This window comes from Poromitra crassiceps, assembly GCF_964638095.1.
Source record: "Poromitra crassiceps genome assembly, chromosome: 1".
Classification (NCBI taxonomy): domain Eukaryota; kingdom Metazoa; phylum Chordata; class Actinopteri; order Beryciformes; family Melamphaidae; genus Poromitra; species Poromitra crassiceps.
The window spans coordinates 73,142,333-73,162,461 of record NC_139623.1 but is presented as its reverse complement, the minus strand read 5'-3'; the positions used below and the strand labels follow the sequence as shown (position 1 = coordinate 73,162,461).

Below are 20,129 nucleotides of genomic sequence, written 5' to 3'. Positions count from 1 at the left end.
AAAAAAATAAAACAAAATGACCTGAAAACTTTTCGCGGACCCCCTGGCAAAGTGCCACGGACCCCTGGGCGTCCGCGGACCCCCATTTGAGAACCACTGCTGTAGATAGATAGATAGATAGATAGATAGATACCGTAGATAGAATCATCCATGCACACAGTAGTCAGCAATCATCTGCCCTGCCTGTGAAAGTGAAAGGAGTTTGTCCCATACGGATCAATGCATTTGTCACATTTGCCATGACCAGGTCTAATGCGGATGCAGGAGTTGATCAAGGCTCCGGCGAAGTTCAATCTGAAGGTCAAGATCCGCCAGCTGACCCCGGGGAACCAGGACGCCCGGCCGCTGCTCAAGGAGCTGAAGAAAGACAAGGAGTTTTTCGTCATCTTTGACTGCTCCTACCGCATGGCTGCTGAGCTCCTCAAGCAGGTCTGAACAGAGCAGCATCTCAGTGAGCCTTTGTTTTAAAACCACATCTGTGTGTCTTTTGAGAGACAACACATTTGATCTTAGTTTTCAATGTGAGTGATAGACGTATTGAAAGAAGACAACATTTGTTATATATATATATATGGTGCTGAAAGCTAAAATATGATGTGCAAGAAGAAAGTTTTAGGGCCCTATCGTCGTACGGCGCTATCGTTTGCGCGCCTCTTATGCTATCTTCCCTGCGTCTTAAGCTATCGTCTGCCTCCACCATCCAGTTTTGCGCTGGAATCTAAGCGCAGACACAGGTGTAGGCGTGGCCCAGGCGTGTCCGTGCGCCTCTTAGCCTATCATCTGCCTCCCGCAAGTGTCATTTTGCGCTCTGGCCAAGATACCATCTGCATGTCCCGAGCGTAAACACAGGTTTGGGCGTTGCCCGTGCCAAAATAGGCGTCTCGGCACAATGTGTTAGAAAAAAATGGCCTTGGGTGCTCCAGATTTTAACGCCACCTAATAGCAGGTCTTAGCGCAAAAAAACCCCCACTACGCTGAGCGCACACAGTATTCACCGCCTCACATCTCTCTCTCTCTCCCTCTGTCCCTCTCCCCATCTCTCTCTCGCCCTCTCTCTCTCTCTCTCCCTCTGTCCCTCTCCCCATCTCTCTCTCGCCCTCTCTCTCTGTCCCTCTCCCCATCTCTCTCTCGCCCTCTCTCTCTCTCTCCCTCTGTCCCTCTCCCCATCTCTCTCTCACCCGCTCTTTCTCTCTCTCTCACTCTGTCCCTCTGCTTGCCCACGGCACTCGGCAAGAAAGAAGCTGCTGTCACAGATGTGGTAGTCTCGCTAGCCAGCTTCTCTTCCTTTCCGTCAGAGAGTCTGGCGTCGCAGGTTTCCATTGTGGGATTGCGAAAAAAATGCTCTGTTTGGGTTAACCAACCAGCCTCGTCTTGGGCGGTGCTTAGCGTTAGTGCCCTTGGAAAATAGTTTTGGGGTGGAACTTGTGCCGAGCAGGCCTTCTTTATTGCACAATCCAAATTTTCTTCAAAACTTGCCATTTTCAGCGTGTAGCAACGAGTTAGCCTGTAGGTTTCTGCCGTTAGCTTTCTACGCTAGCTAGTTAGCATTCGGCGGGAGCATTAGCGACACACATGGGAGCGGAAGCCGCTCTGATTGACATGGTCGGAGCCAATGAACAGAGCTTGCAAGCGGGGGAGCGGATATCCTGCTGCCACCGAAACAGCCGCTCGAATGGGAGAGCAGCTTTAGAGCAGGGGCGGGCTGATCCCTGTTGCCTGTTTCCACAGCGCCAGACTCTCTGACGGAAAGGAAGAGAGGCTGGCTAGCGAGACTACAGATGTGGTGACTGTGGCTTTTAAGGGGAGTGGACATGTCGTGATCTCTCACTTGGGAATACTGTTTTGGGCATAAACACGCCTATATGGAGGTTTGCGCAAGATGACGTTAAGCGCAGCGGGCCGCCACGCCCACAATTAGGGCTTTGCACGACGTTATTCCAGCGCAAAACGTGCGCTAACGCAAAATGACCGCCTTTGCGACGATAGAGCCCTTAGGGCCCTATCTTCCCGTGGCCGGCCCAGGTTAGAATCCGATCTGTGGCCCTTTGCCGCGTGCCATCCCCTCTCTCTCCCTAGTCCCTACCTTTCATGTCTACCTACTGTGCTATCCAATAAAGGAACAAGGAGAAAAAAAAATCGATTTTAATTAGCAGAGAATCATATGAAATCTTATAGGTCTTGTTTTCCAAGCCCTCCACTAAAATTTGAATAACAGCCATTACACAGTCTGATGGGGAAAAGCGGTTGAAGGACTTTAAAGTGAAATACAGATGTTTTTCACTTTTGTCATAATTATGCACAGACACAGATTTGTTGCTATGAGTGGGCAAAAGCCAAGGACATGCCTACAAATATTTGCATTATTGCCTCAGGTGCATTGATTACAACATGCTGATGGATGGGGCAGATTAATTACACTTCTAAATAATTCTATTTACCGTAAATTCTGGACTATAAGGCGCACCGGTGTATAAGCCGCACCTTCAAAGTTGACTATTTTTTTCTTATATAAGCCGCACCGGACTATAAGCCGCGGGTGTTTTAATGTTTTAATGTTTTTTTTTTTTTTTTTTTTTTTTTTTTTTTGTGTTTTAATGTTTAATTACCATATGTAATGCTCCCATTTATTAACATTTCAACAAAACAACATAACACACCACCTGTGTTGTTATTTACAGTGCACACAGTGTCATACAGTGTCATACAGTGTCATACAGTGTCATACAGTGTGGTGAAAAGAGGGCAAGAGAGGAAATTAAAACAGAAGTGGCTTTATAGTTAGAAAGAGTGCTAAAAAAGAGAGATTTTTTTTTTTTTTTTTTTTTTTTTTTTTTAAATCCATAGATAAGCCGCACCGTTATATAAGCCGCAGGGGCCAAAAAAGGCCAAAAAACGGGAAAAAAGGTGCGGCTTATAGTCCGGAATTTACGGTACTTTTTTTTAACAGCATCCCTTTCAGTACTACTCCTCCTTCCCCTCACTTTGCAAATCAATTTGTACAAATAAATTCCAATTCCTTTACATTTCTCTAGTGACTATCAAGTAAATTCTGGTATTCACATTTCCTATAATCTTAAGAGGCAATAAGAATGGCTATTAGGGGTGGGAATCACCAGATGCCCACGATACGATACTAAAACGATACTTGAGTCACGATACGATAGTATTGCGATATGCTAGTATTGCGATATATTGAATATTGCGATATTTCGATATATTGTCACTCCTAACTCCTTTTCCTACCTTTTCCTTGACCTCACCGGAAGTAAAACATGCAGTGTTTTTTTGTTTTGTTTTGTTTTTGCCCCACACGTAGGCTACATTATTAAGCTTCTCTGGACTCCATACGCCACTGCAGGTGTGGACTGCACCATCGGGCGCTTCGGGCAGATGCCCGGTGGCCTGGCATGGCATGGCCTGCAAAAAAAAAAAAAAAAAAGCAAAATATATATATCGATACTTGGCGATACTTACTATTGTCCAAATAGCGATACAATATTGTCAGGCAAAATATCGCGATACTATGGTGTATCGATTCCCCCCCCCACCCCTAATGGATATAACTTTATTAAAGGAACACTCCGCCCATTTTCAAGCTTTGTATCATTAGAACATCAGTAGTATATCAGAAAACTGTCAACTGTTTTGAAGTCTGTCATTTAATTTGACAGTTATTGAGTGTTAAAGTGTGGTCCACACTAACTCAAATTAATAACTCATTAACTCAAATCAACTCTCAATAACTGTCAAACTAGACGACGGTTTTGAAGTCATTCATCTAGTTTGACAGTTATTGAGAGTTGATTTGAGTTAATGAGTTATTAATTTGAGTTAGTGTGGACCAGTGATGTCATTGGTCCACACTTTAACACTCAATAACTGTCAAATTAAATGACAGACTTCAAAACAGTTGACAGCTTTCTGATATACTACTGATGTTCTGATACAAAGCTGGTTGAAAATGGGCGGAGTGTTCCTTTAAGTCTTTTAGTTCAGCCAGAGTGAAGGTAATACATTCATCTGTTCATCTACTTATAGTGTAAGTTAGTTGAAGCACAAGCATAGTGAGATAATCATAAGAAAAAATATTTTCCTTCGATCCAGCCCCATGAATTGCCTTTTCATTTTTTGTTTGTTTCTTTGTTCGTATTCATGTGTAATGACACCTATGATTTTGAATTTCATGAATGAAATATTCTTGGGGTTGAATGCAGGCATCAAACTCTTTTCAGATGTTTTTATATTCAAATGTATAACACACACCATGCACAAAATCTAAAAGAGCACCCAAATATCACTCAATTCATCAATGGAGGTGTAGCAGTGGCAATGCAGACATCTTCAAATGAGTAATATGGCCCGTCACTATTCGTTTTGATTATTCTTTTTTCTTTCTCCCTTTCCCTTCTGCAGCTTTCATCAATGGGGATGATGACAGAGTACTACCATTTCTTTTTCACGACCTTGGTGAGTTCCAACATACAACCAAAGTTGACTTTGTTGGAAATAGCAGTGAACAACTGAAAGGGTCATATAAACTCCATAAAACTGACTGGCATCTGAGAAAGTGACACATTGAATCTCTCTCTCTCTCTCTATTGTCCATCCCCTCTTATCACATTCACCTATCCCCACCCGCCATCACCTCCTCCCAGGATTTGTTTGCGTTGGACTTGGAGCCGTACCGTTACAGCGGGGTGAACATGACCGGCTTCCGACTGCTGAACATAGATGACCCGTGGGTGACCTCTACGATGGACAAGTGGGCCATGGAGAGACTGCAGGGTCCCAAACAAGAAAGTGGCCTGATGGATGGAGTCATGACCGTAAGTGCCCTACTGTTACTGTAGATCATGGTGCACAAACGATTAGGGCTGTGAATCTTCACTGGCCTCACGATTCGATTACGCTTCAGAGGGCTACGATTCGATTACGATTATCGATGCATCTTCAATCGATGCATCACTTTTTTCCCCAGTACATATTTTTTCTCACTTTTTTTTTTCTCTTCTCACTGTGTGGCTACTTTTAAAATAAAAGTGCATTTGGAATTGCATTGTATTATGATCCAAATAAACAACTGCATGTACTTCCATTATATTTTATTTGATTATTAAAAAAAAAAATCGATTTTTGACATTTGTGAATCGATGCAGAATCGTGCACGTCCGTATCGCGATGCATCTTATAATCGATTATTTTTGACACCCCTACTAACGATGCACACTCACCCATCTACTCTGTTAAACTACGGTAATAGCATAATGCACATTTGTACACCATGCATGTACTGTATGTTCTTGCACTGGACAGATCTTTCAAGCATGGACATGGACACGTTTTTCACATGTGACTTTTTTGTAAGGGATTGGAGGTTTTGTATTAGGATTATGAATTATGAATGAATTATACTTGTCATATTGTCATCTACAGTATATCCTATTGTTTGCTGCTGCAATGACCTAATATCCTGTAACAGCCCAGGCTCAGTGGACTGTACAAATGAGGGGAGACCACACATGTTTTAAAGTCATAACCAAAAGTATTTATTATAAACTAAATTAATTAATCAAAAGATAAGATTAGATGTGTCAGTCAGTAACGTCAGTAGTGAATGCAGTGTGTGGATGAGTGAGAAGTGTAGTGTAGTGTAGATGTTTGAGATGTATGAAAGTAAGATCCAAAAGAGCCTGAGCTCAAAGCAAACCACCAAGGTGGAGAGAGGAGGAGAGAGAGAATGAGAGTCAGCAGCCAGCTCAAATAGGGAGCATCCAGGTGCTCCAGATCAGCTAATCAAGCAGCCCCAGCTTCTGCCCAGCCAGGACCTGCAGACTGAAAGCAACCAATCAGTACAGTGAACCCACAGCACATAGTGAGGGCTGCCACAATCCCCCCCCTTAAAAAAACTGGGTACCACCTAAATCCCAAACAAAACTAATAGAAACTGTACAAATAATTATTTTAAATACATTTACCATCCCAAACATTTTTTTTTTCATAAGTCCCCTGTAACCCCTAATGTGAGGCTACACCAATTGGAATCTATATACAAGACATACATTACCAATAAGCAGTAATTAGCTCAAACTGAAAACCAAAGAACTCCAAAACACCCCCGTCTACCATCCTTATCTCCACCTCAGCAACCTGGTACCTAGGAGCAATTTAAGAGGAGGAGGAGGACAGAAAACAAGGCAAAGGAGACCAGGATTAACAGTAAAACAACCTGCTTATGGCTCAAAATCCCAGAGACAGAGCATCAGCCATCACATTATCTACGCCTTTAATGTGGCGGATGTCCAAGTGATATGGCTGCAGACATAATGCCCATCTCATAAACCTTTGGTTCGGGTTTTGTAATGACCGCAAGAAAGTGAGGGGATTGTGGTCAGTGTAGACCACCAACGGAGCAACGCCACCCCCCACGTACACGTCAAAATGTTGAAGACCCCAAATAAGAGCAAAGGTCAAATCTGGTTTTTTAACCAAAATGCACAGCGAAGCCCAGCTGGAATGACACGGATGTTATTCTCTAACATGTACTGTACTTCAGATTCGAGATGTCTCCGTTTCTCCGGGTTGACCCGATAGAAACGCTGCCGGATAGGTTTTGCATCCCCAACATCCACATCATGTTCTATCAGATGGGTGCGTGACGGGGTATCTGAAAAAAGAGAAGGACAACTCTCAATCAAACTGGCCATTTCCTCCCTCTTAGGACCATCCAAATGCCCCAACACCACATCCAAGTTATTGAGAGCTTCCGAATTTTTCAAACGGCCCCGCAAAACCCCCTCATCCGGACTCACTGCTTCATCCCCCTCATATGTTGCCACCATATGAGATGAGATCACACCCTCAGTACATGTTAACAGAACCGGGCGAACCCCTTCCGCTGTTTCATCAGGGCGTTCAGGACCCTCTTCTGAAGAAACATAGTAAGGTTTTAACAGGTTAACATGACAGAGCCTAGTGGACCTCCTGCGTTTTGGTGTGGCTATCAAATAATTTTGTTCTGAGATTTTCTTCACCACAGAAAAAGGGCCAGTGTACTTAGCCTGGAACGGCGATCCAACCATAGGCAACAGAGCCAGAACTTGATCCCCTGCAGTGAACTGCTTAGGCTCTGCACGGCGATCATAAAGGCGCTTCATTTTACCTTGGGCAGTCTCCAAATTGTTTTTTGCCATTTCCAGTGCTGAATACAGCCTATGTCTAAAGCCATTGACATAACTTAATAGATTCTGGGGAGGTTGAGGTGATTTCCATCCATCAGCCAGCACAGCCAACAGACCGCGAACCTTATGCCCAAAAACCAAGTCATTAGGGCTAAACCCCAAACTTTCTTGTACCACCTCCCGCACTGACAACAATAACCATGGCAACCCTTCCTCCCAGTCACCCCCCAACTCTGTACAGTACGAGCGCATCAGAGACTTCAACGTCTGGTGGAATCGCTCAAGCGCACCCTGGCTTTGAGCATGATACGCCGACGCCTGGTTGTGCTTGATGTGAAGTTGTTTTAACACTTGAGCAAATAACCGAAATGTAAAATTGGAGCCCTGGTCGCTTTGTACCACCCGTGGTATGCCAAACACTGAAATGAACTGTGTCAGAGCCCTGAGCACAGATTTGGCAGTAATAGTACGGAGTGGATAAGCAGCAGGGTAACGGGTTGCTTGACACATCACTGTCAACAAATAAATGCTCCCCGACTTCGACCGAGGCAACGGGCCGACACAATCAACTATTAACACTTTGAGTGCCACGGCCCTTGGGCAAAAGGTGCTGTACTGTGCCACATAGGCCGCAATGCATTTTAATATAGCCATATCATTTTTTGTGTTCCTCTTATATGGACAACCAATAGCCTCAATGAAACTTTGAACCCTTCTGTTTCATTTTAAAAAAAAACTGTGTTTATAAACCGTTCCATTTTGGAAATACACCCCTCTGAAAAAGTGTTTTCGACCGAAAAGAGCATGCTGAAATTAGTTTCTGAGATAATCACATCTTTATGTTAGAAAGGCGACAGAATTAATTCTGCTTTGAGTTGAACAAAATGCGAGCCTGCTGCTGCCTGGGTGTGTGTGTACTGTCAATGGTTGTATGCTGTTAGTGCCCTGCGTGCCCCTCCTCCTCCTCCTCCGTGGTGGGAGGAGTCGAGTGTCTCTGCTCTGCTGCGGTTTGCTCTGAGTTTGATCTGCACTGAAAAGTCCGCTGCCTGCACCCCCCGCTTTTTTACAGCGTGTCCTCGGCTCCCAGCTGAGAATAATGTAACTTTTCATAAAGACGCTGGTGTCGCCGTGTCGGCAACTAAATCATATGGATGGACTATCGCAGCGGACACGGATGGGGCTCAATTGTGGCAGCAGATGACTGCTGTTCACAGGCACAGCTAACGACGTTATGCTTCAAGCATATCAATGGCGATTTCCGTTTCCTCATGACTTCTCTCTTTTCTCCTGGCCTTTGTCTAATCGGGAGGGCACTGTCGCCACCTAAGGGTTCTGTAAAATAGGTTAGACACATTCAATAGCTCCCATATTGTAAGAGGCGATGTAAGAGGCTTAGATCGACATTCCCCCGTCAAAATATGAATTTGGAGTTATTGACGCCATTTGGCGTCGCTGGCAGCCTACGGTAAATTTCTCTTGACGCCATATGGCGTCGCTGGCACTCAATGTGTTAAGTGCTCAAACGGCTGACCAACTGCTGGAATGGGAAAAAGAGGTACAGGTTTTAACACCTGGTTAGGTTTACTGGTAAGCTGACATGTGTGACATGTTTTTATGTAGCCCGAAATATCACGTTTTAGGCGAGGCCAAAAAAAGTTACGCAGCACCCGGTCATAAGTCTTACGCACACCCAAATGACCTGCCACGTTATCATGTGCCACCTTCAGCACGGCCTCCCTAAACTTTTTCGGTACCACTATCTGCACAATGGGATCCCCAATAAACTCCTCTCCCTGGGGCAGCCATTTCCTTACCAGCACCTCATCCAGGAGAAAATAACCCTGGGCAGCAGTTTCCATTTCAGCCGCCGTCAGAGCACTGTCGCAAAGCTCCTGTAGAGACGAATCAGCTCTCTGCTCCTTAATCAAGTCAGAAGGAGAAACAGATAAGAGCTCGGCAGGCAAAGACAGTTTGACTTCATTAGAATGTTCATGTGTCGTCTCCTGACCAGGCACCACTGCAGCCCGACTCAGAACGAGTCACTGCACAGGATGTAAATACCTCAAGCAAATCTGAGACAACAGGCTCCTGAGAAGGAGGCCCTGTAACCGGCACCTGTGTCACAACCAGTGGAGGACCGTCCGCCCAGACCCGGCCCCCTGCCAGATCATTCCCCAGAATGACATCAACGCCATCCACAGGCAACTGAGGACGCACACCAATCATTACTTCTCCCTCCACCAGACCAGAGACAAGTTGTATTTTGTGCAGAGGAACAGCCAGAATTTTCATCCCCATTCCCCTTACCAATTTTGAGTTTCCAGTATCCGAATCAGCTGAAAATGATAACACTGATTCCCGAACAAAACTGTCCAAAGCCCCTGTATCTCTCAAAATCCTAACAGGGACTTTCTGATCACTGCCCACAAGTGAAACAAAGCCCTGTGACATGAATGCAGCATAACCATTACCACCCTCCTGACGCGAGCCCACTGAGTGCACTTGCACCTGAGGAGACACAACTGGACATGGTGCAGCACAGGCAGCTGGTTTTACCTGTGACCCATTTGACTTTGGCTTCGATTTTAACATGGGACACTCATTTTTCGAATGCCCAGTGCGCTGGCAATAATTACAGGTAGTATTACTGCGGTCACTTTTACTAAACGCTGGCTCCGGAGCTGCCTTGAAAGTTCTCGAACGTCCAGAAAAATCCTTATAGCCCCCCTCACCATCATTACGCCGCTCTCCAAAACTGCTCTTATGGGTTAAGACAAACTCATCGGCCAAAACCGCTGCCTCACAAGGAGTCTTGACCTTCCGCTCATTTAAGTATGTAGCCATAGAGGCAGGCAACAAGTTTTTTAGCTGCTCCAGAATGACCAGATCACACAGCTCATCAAACGTCCCCACACCCGATGCAACACACCAACGGCCGAAATGAGACACTAAATCACGTGCAAACTCTGAATAGGTTTGACGATCAGTTTTCCTCCAGGCTCTAAACCGCTGGCGATATGCCTCCGGTACCAATTCATACGCCTTCAAAACAGCCTTTTTCACCTTGATGTAATTACTAGCATCAGCAGGACCTAAAGAGGAATATGCTTCCTGTGCCTTCCCTGTAAACACACACTGAAGCATCTGAACACACACACTGAAGCATCAGGCCACGTCCGTGCATTTGCAACACGCTCAAACAGTGAGAAAAAAGTATCTGGATCCTTCTCATTAAATTTTGGCAACAACCTCAAATTACTGACAATGTCAGAATTAGTGGAACCCCCACTCCGACTGGACAGATCAGACAATTTGCCCTCTTTAACCAAATCCAGTTTACACCGTTCCACATCCAACCTTTCCTTTTCTACCTGAAACTTTATTTTTTCCAGTTCCAATTTGAGTTCCATGTCTTTTTGCTGCTTCCATTCCTCATGTTGAAGCTGCATTTTCAACAACTCTCTTTGCTGCTCAAAATCTAAACCCACAGAACCCACAAGATGTTCTTTTTCTGCCATCTCAAGGATTCCAGCCTCCACTAATTTTTCCCTTAAAGTGGCTTTAATTGTATCCAATTTTACCCTTTTATCAGCTATTTCAACCTGATAGTGCTCAGCTATCTTCAACAGCTGTTCTTTTGAACACTGATCAAGCAAAAGATCACAAGGAGACTCTACAAACTCCTCAGCAGAAGCCATTCACACAACCAGACAGGCTGACAAGAGAACAAACCAAAAAACAAACCAAAGGCTACCAACACAAAGCCAAGTAGCTCATTTCCACAAATGTTGACCTTACTGTTGTGAACTACCAGCCCAGGATAACCCAACCACATAAGGAGAACCCCAAAACAAATATAAAATCTTCATGCAGTTTGGCGTTGGGCTTTTTGAACACTGCTCCACTAAGAGCCCTTTGCACAGAGTACTAATAACTCTGCACAGAGAAACAGGAAGGCCCCCAGCTATGCTGATAACCCACCTGGAGCTCTGGGTGTGTCCCCGAGACACCCTGTGGGTCTTTCTTGCCGCCCTGCACAAAAACAACAAACTAAAACAACAAACAACAAACAAAGAAAACGGGGAATAACTCCGAAACTAAAGATTATCCCACCCAGCATTCACAACTGTAATTCAACATACAAACCTAGATTACTCACCAAGAGTAACACTACCAACCTGGGACCAAATGCACTCTCCTCAATCCACCACAAACCAACAACCTACAAAGAAAAACACATGTGTGAATCTCCCCCAACAATGCCTCAATGCAATACACAGACAGAGTAACAATTGCCACCTTACCACTCTGCAAAAGACAAAGGCATCAATACAACAAAACTAAGTTGTTAATCACAACTGAGCCAAACTCCACAAGATCTCATAAAGACGAGCCCCCAGATGTAACAGCCCAGGCTCAGTGGACTGTACAAATGAGGGGAGACCACACATGTTTTAAAGTCATAACCAAAAGTATTTATTATAAACTAAATGAATTAATCAAAAGATAAGATTAGATGTGTCAGTCAGTAATGTCAGTAGTGAATGCAGTGTGTGGATGAGTGAGAAGTGTAGTGTAGTGTAGATGTTTGAGATGTATGAAAGTAAGATCCAAAAGAGCCTGAGCTCAAAGCAAACCACCAAGGTGGAGAGAGGAGGAGAGAGAGAATGAGAGTTAGCAGCCAGCTCAAATAGGGAGCATCCAGGTGCTCCAGATCAGCTAATCAAGCAGCCCCAGCTTCTGCCCAGCCAGGACCTGCAGACTGAAAGCAACCAATCAGTACAGTGAACCCACAGCACATAGTGAGGGCTGCCACAATCCCCACAGGTACCATTATAGTTATGGTTCTGATCTGATCTGATCTGATCTGATCTCGTCGTAAGGGCCTTTCTGTCTGTGTGGAGTTTGCATGTTCTCCCCGTGCTCCCCCAGGGGGGTTCCTCCGTATATACCCCCCCCCATTAAAAACATGCAGAAGATCAGATCGTCATCGTCATCCGACCAGTGACGACAACATCCGAAGTCGGTCCCCGGGCGCTGTACGAGAAAGCGACCACTGCTCCTGGCCTGCTCCCCGGAGGAAAGGACAAAGCCAGGATGGGTTAAATGCAGAGGACAAATTTCACCGGCCACCGTCAGCATGTGTGTGTTTGTGGCCCTCCGTGCATGTGTTGATGTGTAACCGTGTGACAATAAAAGACGGGCTTGTCCGTCTAAAATCGTGTTTTTAAATCGTGTTATCACATTTCATATCAGGGGGGGCTATTCAACGTATCAGTCTGTCACGGATGGCTATGGTGAAAATAAAACCAACCCTTTGTTCTCACTGCCTCCTCTACAGACGGATGCAGCCTTGATGTTTGACGCGGTGTTCATGGTGGCTGTGGCCACCCAGCGGGCCACTCAAATGACCGTCAGCTCTCTGCAGTGTCACCGCCACAAACCCTGGCGTTTTGGACCGCGCTTCATGAACCTTTTCAAAGAGGTCAGTGTTTGACATAAGCGCTTGGACTTTAGAGACCAAAATCCCTGTTACATCACCAGTACTCATCACTGTGGGGTGAAAACCTCCCTGTTACATCACCAGTACTCATCACTGTGGGGTGAAAACCTCCCTGTTACATCACCAGTACTCATCACTGTGGGGTGATACCTCCCTGTTACATCACCAGTACTCATCACTGTGTGGTGAAAACCTCCCTGTTACATCACCAGTACTCATCACTGTGGGGTGAAAACATCCCTGTTACATCACCAGTACTCATCACTGTGGGGTGAAAACCTCCCTGTTACATCACCAGTACTCATCACTGTGGGGCCCTATTACATCACCAGTACGCATCACTGTGTGGTGAAAACCTCCCTGTTACATCACCAGTACTCATCACTGTGGGGTGAAATCCTCCCTGACATCACCAGTACTCGTCACTGTGGGGTGAAAACCTCCCTGTTACATCACCAGTACTCGTCACTGTGTGGTGAAAACCTCCCTGTTACATCACCAGTACTCATCACTGTGTGGTGAAAACCTCCCTGTTACATCACCAGTACTCATCACTGTGGGGTGAAAACCTCCCTGTTACATCACCAGTACTCATCACTGTGTGGTGAAAACCTCCCTGTTACATCACCAGTACTCGTCACTGTGTGGTGAAAACCTCCCTGTTACATCACCAGTACTCATCACTGTGGGGTGAAAACCTCCCTGTTACATCACCAGTACTCATCACTGTGTGGTCAAAACCTCCCTGTTACATCACCAGTACTCGTCACTGTGTGGTGAAAACCTCCCTGTTACATCACCAGTACTCATCACTGTGTGGTGAAAACCTCCCTGTTACATCACCAGTACTCATCACTGTGTGGTGAAAACCTCCCTGTTACATCACCAGTACTCATCACTGTGGGGTGAAAACCTCCCTGTTACATCACCAGTACTCATCACTGTGGGGTGAAAACCTCCCTGTTACATCACCAGTACTCATCACTGTGGGGTGAAAACCTCTCTGACATCACCAGTAGCCTACTCACCACCACTGTGGTGGCCTGTTACATCACCAGTATTCTGTTACATCACCAGTACTCATCACTGTGGGGTGAAAACCTTGCCTGTCCAAAATATCAACTTTTCAGGGCTTCTACTGTACATGCTGTAGCTGAGAACTGTTCCTGTATGTTTCCTGTCGTTGGCTGCTATGTTTTTTGTTTGTCTCTGAGAGTGAACCAAGACAAATTCCTATCAACTTTTGTTGACATGGCAATAAAATCTTTGAATCTTGAAGGCAAACAGCCTGTTTTTAGTTTGAGCATGTATTTTTTTCTCCTTTTGTGGGTTTTGAAAGGGTTTCATAAACACAAGTTGTAGACTTCCCTCAGCCCATAGCAGAGAGTGGAATCCCTCATTTGTAGTTAAAGCATGAAAATCACCAGAATTTGGAGCTAGTGTTTCCACATGACAACGGCGATATATGACTTTATATGTCCCACCTGACCGCCAGTTGACCTCTTTCCTTGTGCCTGCAAATCTACCAAGTACAAATATACCATATTTACAGTATGCATTTATAAGTTTAAAGCATGTAGCCCCATGCAGTCTGACTGGGTGACTGGATGCCAGACAGAAATGAGGCCTTAGTTTGATGCATGAGTGTTTTGATCTCTGAAGTCTTAAGACCAGCTGAGAACCATTCTCACACACACACACATACACACACACACACACACACACACACACACACACACACACACACACACACACACACACATACACATACACATACACACACACATTCCCTGCCACAGAAGAGATGGAACATCATCATTCAGTCCCCTCGCACATCATTTCCCTCTTCTTCATCGCCCCCAGCCGCCCCCCTGCCCGCCCGCCCGCATTCTTTCTTTGTCTCTCGCTCTCTCTCTCTCTCTCTCTCTCTCTCTCTCTCTCTCTCTCTCTCTCTCTCGCCCAATTCCAATCCGCCCCCTAAACACTCAAGCCCTGAACCCTCAGTCCCTCTAATGGCCGCTATCTAAAAGTGGTTGAGTCATCAAGTGTGGAAGGGATCCACATTGGATAAATAAGAGGATTGGGACAGCAGAGCCCTTTGCACTTGACAAGATGATGTTGACTCTGGCAGGTTTGGGGTTCGCTATATATTGTTTATTGTCAAGACGCTTTGAGGAATAGACTCCCTGATGAGTCTGTTCTCATCCAGGCTCTGGCTCCGAGTGGACAACAGCTCATTTAAAAATAAATGTAGCCTACTGCAAAATCTGCAATCTGCAACATGTGTAATTATAATTAAAATAAGCATAATAATGACATGTTACCCAACATTATACACAATGTCAATACTGTACAATAGCCTACAGATTCGGTAAAACTATTTCTCATTCATCAAAAAAGTTGTGGATTGCAATTGTAGCCTAATAGAAATGATCGATGATTATTCTAGGATTGTGTAAAATAACTACTTGCATTCCTGTGATATAATATTTTTGTCTAATCTGAAATCCCTATTAATGTAATGTTTCATTGTCAATTAAGGCATTCCAGCGCACTCGCAAACACCCCGTTCGTTTCGCGCGTGTGTTCTTTTATTTTTTTGACAGATATTTGCAGCCTTCCCCGTTTTATACGTCACAACGCTATGCATTGTGGGCAATTCCCTTTCCCTAAGTGGCCATAGCTGCTCCCTTACGGTAAGGGGGCAGAAAGGGCTCACTCTGAGCCCTCATTCACTTTGTGATTTCACTGTGGGACATCCCTAAACCCTCACTCCCTTCACGTGAACGCGCCTCTAAGGGCTTGAGGCAGTAAGGGGGCGGATTGGAATTGGGCCTCTCTCTCTCCTCTTCACCTTTTCCTTTGCCACTGCCCATCTTTTGAAGCATCTCTCCTTCCTGTGGTCTTCATCGTTTGATAAGTGCCTTTTTGATTGCCTGGGAGAGAGCAAGAGGCAATTATGTCTAACACAGCAATCAATTAAAAAACATATGTGACACAAGAGACAGTGCAGAAAATGAGACGCAGCTTTGTTTTCAATGGCTGAAATTAATTCCCGTGCACTATACTGTATACAGTAACCTAATGTTTCCTCTCTCCTCTGGCTATCATAGTCCTCAATATCTCTCTCTCATTCCCTTGACAGAGGGAACTGAGTTTCCATTTAGAGAGTGAGGAGTTGTATTTATCCAGTGTGCCCTTACTACCCTAAACCCCTAGAACATACATGGGCAAACTACGGCTCCGGCCCGCGAGCGCCACCTGTGTGGCCCGCGATGGAATTGCAAAAAAAAAAAAAAAATGTACACAGTGCACCTGAACGCAACATGCAAGATACCCGCTGAATAAATGTCCAAATGTTCACGTCATTCTGGCCAATACTCTTTACTCTTTATAATATTTTTTATGACTAAAAGGCTACATTGAATTAGAAATTTAAATAATTAACTCATTGGTTTTGGATTTATTTAGCTTCAAGACTGCATTTTTGTTCGTCTGACCCTCAACACAGGCTTTGATCATCCCGGGCCACTTACTAATACTTATGCTTAAATTAACCCACTCACATTCTGATTTATTTCAAGAAAAACATTTTGGCTAGTGGAAATTCTAATTGGCTGGTAACTTTAAAATCTAGCAGCCATATTGGCAGGTGGTCAAAAAAGTTAATTTCAAGCCCTGAGAGCAGGTGGTGACATAGGAGTGAATGAGAAAAAGATGAAATATTGGTGGTTAAGACTGAATAATGACATCACAACTGTTAATTTAAAATGAGTTATTCCTCTAAACGTGGCTTCAAATGCACCAAATTTTTCACGCTGGCGCCGTTCGGCCCTCAGCAAAACCTGGTAGCGAGGACATTTTTTGTGGCCCTCTCTATCATCAAAGTTACCCATCCATGGGTTACAGCATGACAATATTTGTTCGGCCCCCGGCAACAATCTGGGTTTCTCATGTGGCCCCCCATGAAAAATAATTGCCCACCCCTGCCCTAGAAGGTCCCGTTGTAAAACAGGATTTCCCTTGCTTCTTTCATTATAAAAGACTTGGAATTGCTATATACTGTATAAACAGCATGGAAGTCTCAAAACACCGTTTTGACGTTTTTACCTTCCGTGGTGTCGGATGAATCTAAAGTGTCTAAAAGTGGCGTTATCGTGTATGGAATTTTTTGTGTTCAAACCATTTCTTAACATACTGTACAAGGAAAGTCAGGAGGCCCCGTGTAAATTGCCATAATTCTGTTAAAAGCAGAAGCCTTACAAGGTATAATATTGATTTGCTCAGTGGTCCAATGTTTTAGATAGTTGTGATGAGTAATTTTCTCCAGGTGGTAAAATAGCTCATCTAAAAGAGGTCAGGGTTAAACAGAGAACTCAGCCCTGGATGAACACTGACATATATGGACATCATTCATCTTAGAAATAAAGCATTGAGTGATTTTAGGAGAAGCAATGTGCCAGACCTTTTTATAGAATATAAATGTTTGAGAAATAAAGTGCAAAGAATGGTAGATGAGGCCAAGAAGCTTCATTTTAAATCGAAGATAGAGGAACATTAAAATGACTTAGGGATTTAGGGACTAAGGAAAAGCCTGAAAATAAAGAAAATAAGATAAGTCTAAATATAAATGGGTCTATAAGCTATGATAAAGCTATGGTGGCGGAAAGCTTTAATGAGTTCTTCACAACCATAGCCAATAACAGCTTCCTGCTGGTACTGGAGAGTTTGGGGAACTGCAGGTGAAAAAGTATTATGACTGAGTCTAAGGGAATTACTCAGATAACTAATGGAACCACCATTAAATTGCTCAGGGGGCTGGACCCCAGTAGAGCCACTGGGTTAGATGCCATTCCAGCCAAGTTATGCAGCAGAGGTCATTGCACCTTATGTCACACACATTATCAACCTGTCAATTTCCCAACCAAAAGTCCCAGATGAACCTAAAAAGGCCAGGGTGTCTGCTCTATATAAAAAGGCAGTAAAGGTGGATCGAAGCAATTACAGACAGGCCTGTGTCTATTTTAAGTGTGTTAAGTAAAATCCTGGAAAGAGTTCTTTATGACCAGCTTTTTAATTATGTTAATCGGTGTAATATTTTATATGCTTTTCAGTCAGGTTTTTAGCAGTCTTATTCAACGGAGACGTGCTTGGTTTATTTGACTGACTTCATTAAAAAGGAAATTGACCGTGGAAAGTACTGTGGAATGGCAATGCTTGACTTGGAAAAAGCATTCGACACAGTAAACCATCAGATTTTGTTGTATAAATGAAAGGCAATGGGTTTTTAGCAAGGAGGCCTTGATGTTAGTACGGTCATATCTCACGGGTAGGGTCCAAGTGGTCAGTAGGGGGCACACTATTGGAGCCCAAAGAACTTATCTATGGTGTTCCCCAGGGAAGCGTAATCGGTCCTTTATTATTCTTGTTGTACATAAATGATGGAGGCTGCCTGTACATGTCCTTTAAGGGACGTTAGCATTTTTCTGTTGAATGTAATGGTATAAAGCTACAAGAAAGGAAGTCTGTTATTTATCTTGGATGTGAATTAGCTCAATGTATGGCCGATGAGTCCATGGCCCTCTCTGTCACCAGGTCCATGCAAAAACAAAGTATCTAGCAAGGATATCTAAGTTCCTTGATAAGCAAACTATGAGGACACTACACACTACTACGCTACTTCTTTGATTCAGTGCCATTCTGATTACACCTGCTTATCCTGGTATAGTGGCTTAACGGAAAAAAACTAAAGATAGGCTGCAGACAGCGCAGAATAAACTGATGAGGGTCGTCCTTAAATTGAATCCAAGGACACACATCAGCCCAGTTCACTTCAAAGAGCTGAATTGGCTCCCTGTGGAAGGTAGAATTCAACAGTTAAAACTGACCATGGTCTACAAGATTTCACAGGGTTTGTGTCCTAATATTTGTTCCTAGTATCTTTTAAAATATTTTCTGTATGTCCGGGACTCGCATAGCTTGAATACAAGGGCTAGTGTAGCTAATCTGAAACTAAAAGCAAAGGAGGAAGAAGTATATTCCTCTATAGTGGGGGGAGGAATGGAACAAAATTTCCAATGTAATAAAATCTGACCAGTCCTTGAATGGGTTCAAAAACCAACTGAAAAATTGTTGCTGTGCAACTTAGTGTAGTGTAGCCCTAGAGCTTGGAGTCCAGACTGATTTAAGATTGTGTTTTTACCACGTGCAGCAGAGCATGCTGGTCAAGTCGCGAGGAATTCAACTGCCATCCATCACTCAGTCAGTCATAGAACGGAAAGGACGTTTTTCACTGGGGACGCTCGATGAGTTTCACTCTCGTTTCCCGAAGGGGTGTGTGTGTTTCAATATGCCTGACCCCGCCCGCTTGGGACGCAGCGTCAATTACAACGAGCCGACATTACAAACAAACGTCAACTTCTGAGTTTAGCGTCGAGACAAACAACTCTGGATGCTCGGCCGGTGTCGAATTCGTTTGCGGCAACATTTCAGGAGTGTGATGTAATGGGCTTTTGTACCTCATGAGTATCCGTAGTTGATGACGCTGTACGTGACACGGAAGCAAACAGAACGTTGTTGTGGTGATACTGAGCGGAACTGTATAAGCTGTATACTGCACGTGTAGCCACTAAAGTTATGCTGAACTATAAAGTCGTTGTCAAGCCTCATTAATATTACATGGTGTCAGAAGTGAAGGCGGAAGAAGAACAGAGACTATGGCGCAGTTTCAACCTCCACCGAGTTTGAGTTTGCAAGGCAATCTTGCTGAGAATTGGAGGACATGGATTCAGCGCTTTGATCTCTTCAGTACTGCCAGCGGCATTGCGGAGAAGTCCGAGAAGGTGCAGTGTGCAACGTTCCTTCACGTCGCGGGCGAAGAGGCGATCAAAGTATCGAATACTTTTGAGTTTGTCGACGGAGAGGGAGACAAGATAGACGTGCTGAAGAGGAAGTTTCAGGACTATTGTGAGCCCAGGAAAAACTTGCCTTATATACGGCACATGTTCTTCACACGAGCACAGAAACAGTCGGAATCCATCGATGCATATGTCACGGACTTAAAGAATAAAGCCAAAGACTGTGAATTTGGACAGCTACTCGACTCCCTGGTAAGAGACAGGATAGTATGTGGCATAACTAACGACCAAGTGAGAGGCAGACTGTTAAGAGAAGCAGATCTGACCCTAGAAAAAGCTATAGATATATGCCGTGCAAGTGAAATAACAACCAGTCAAGTCAAAGCGCTGGCTGAGGAAGTGGATGTAAACAGACTAAAGACAGTCCGTCCAAAAGACAAGTTTAAAGCTAACACAAGACCTTTTGAACAAAATGAGTCAAGTTGCAACAGATGTGGCTATAAACATGGAACAAGACAATGTCCTGCACTAGGCCAAACATGCAAAACATGCCACAAGAAAAATCATTTTGCCAAGATGTGTAAGTCGACA

General features: G+C 44.3%; 1 protein-coding gene across 1 annotated transcript in view; it reads left to right on the top strand.

Annotated features, from left to right (window-relative positions):
* grik1a (glutamate receptor, ionotropic, kainate 1a) overlaps positions 1–20,129 on the top strand; it is a gene marked incomplete at both ends in the record, with an annotated part of 111,751 nt that overhangs the window by 43,419 nt on the left and 48,203 nt on the right. Inside the window, 4 exons of the mRNA XM_083637475.1 lie at positions 248–429; positions 4,414–4,467; positions 4,656–4,826; positions 12,520–12,663. Of these exons, the coding sequence (XP_083493601.1) occupies positions 248–429; positions 4,414–4,467; positions 4,656–4,826; positions 12,520–12,663 (551 nt within the window). The remainder of the gene's footprint in view (positions 1–247; positions 430–4,413; positions 4,468–4,655; positions 4,827–12,519; positions 12,664–20,129) is intronic.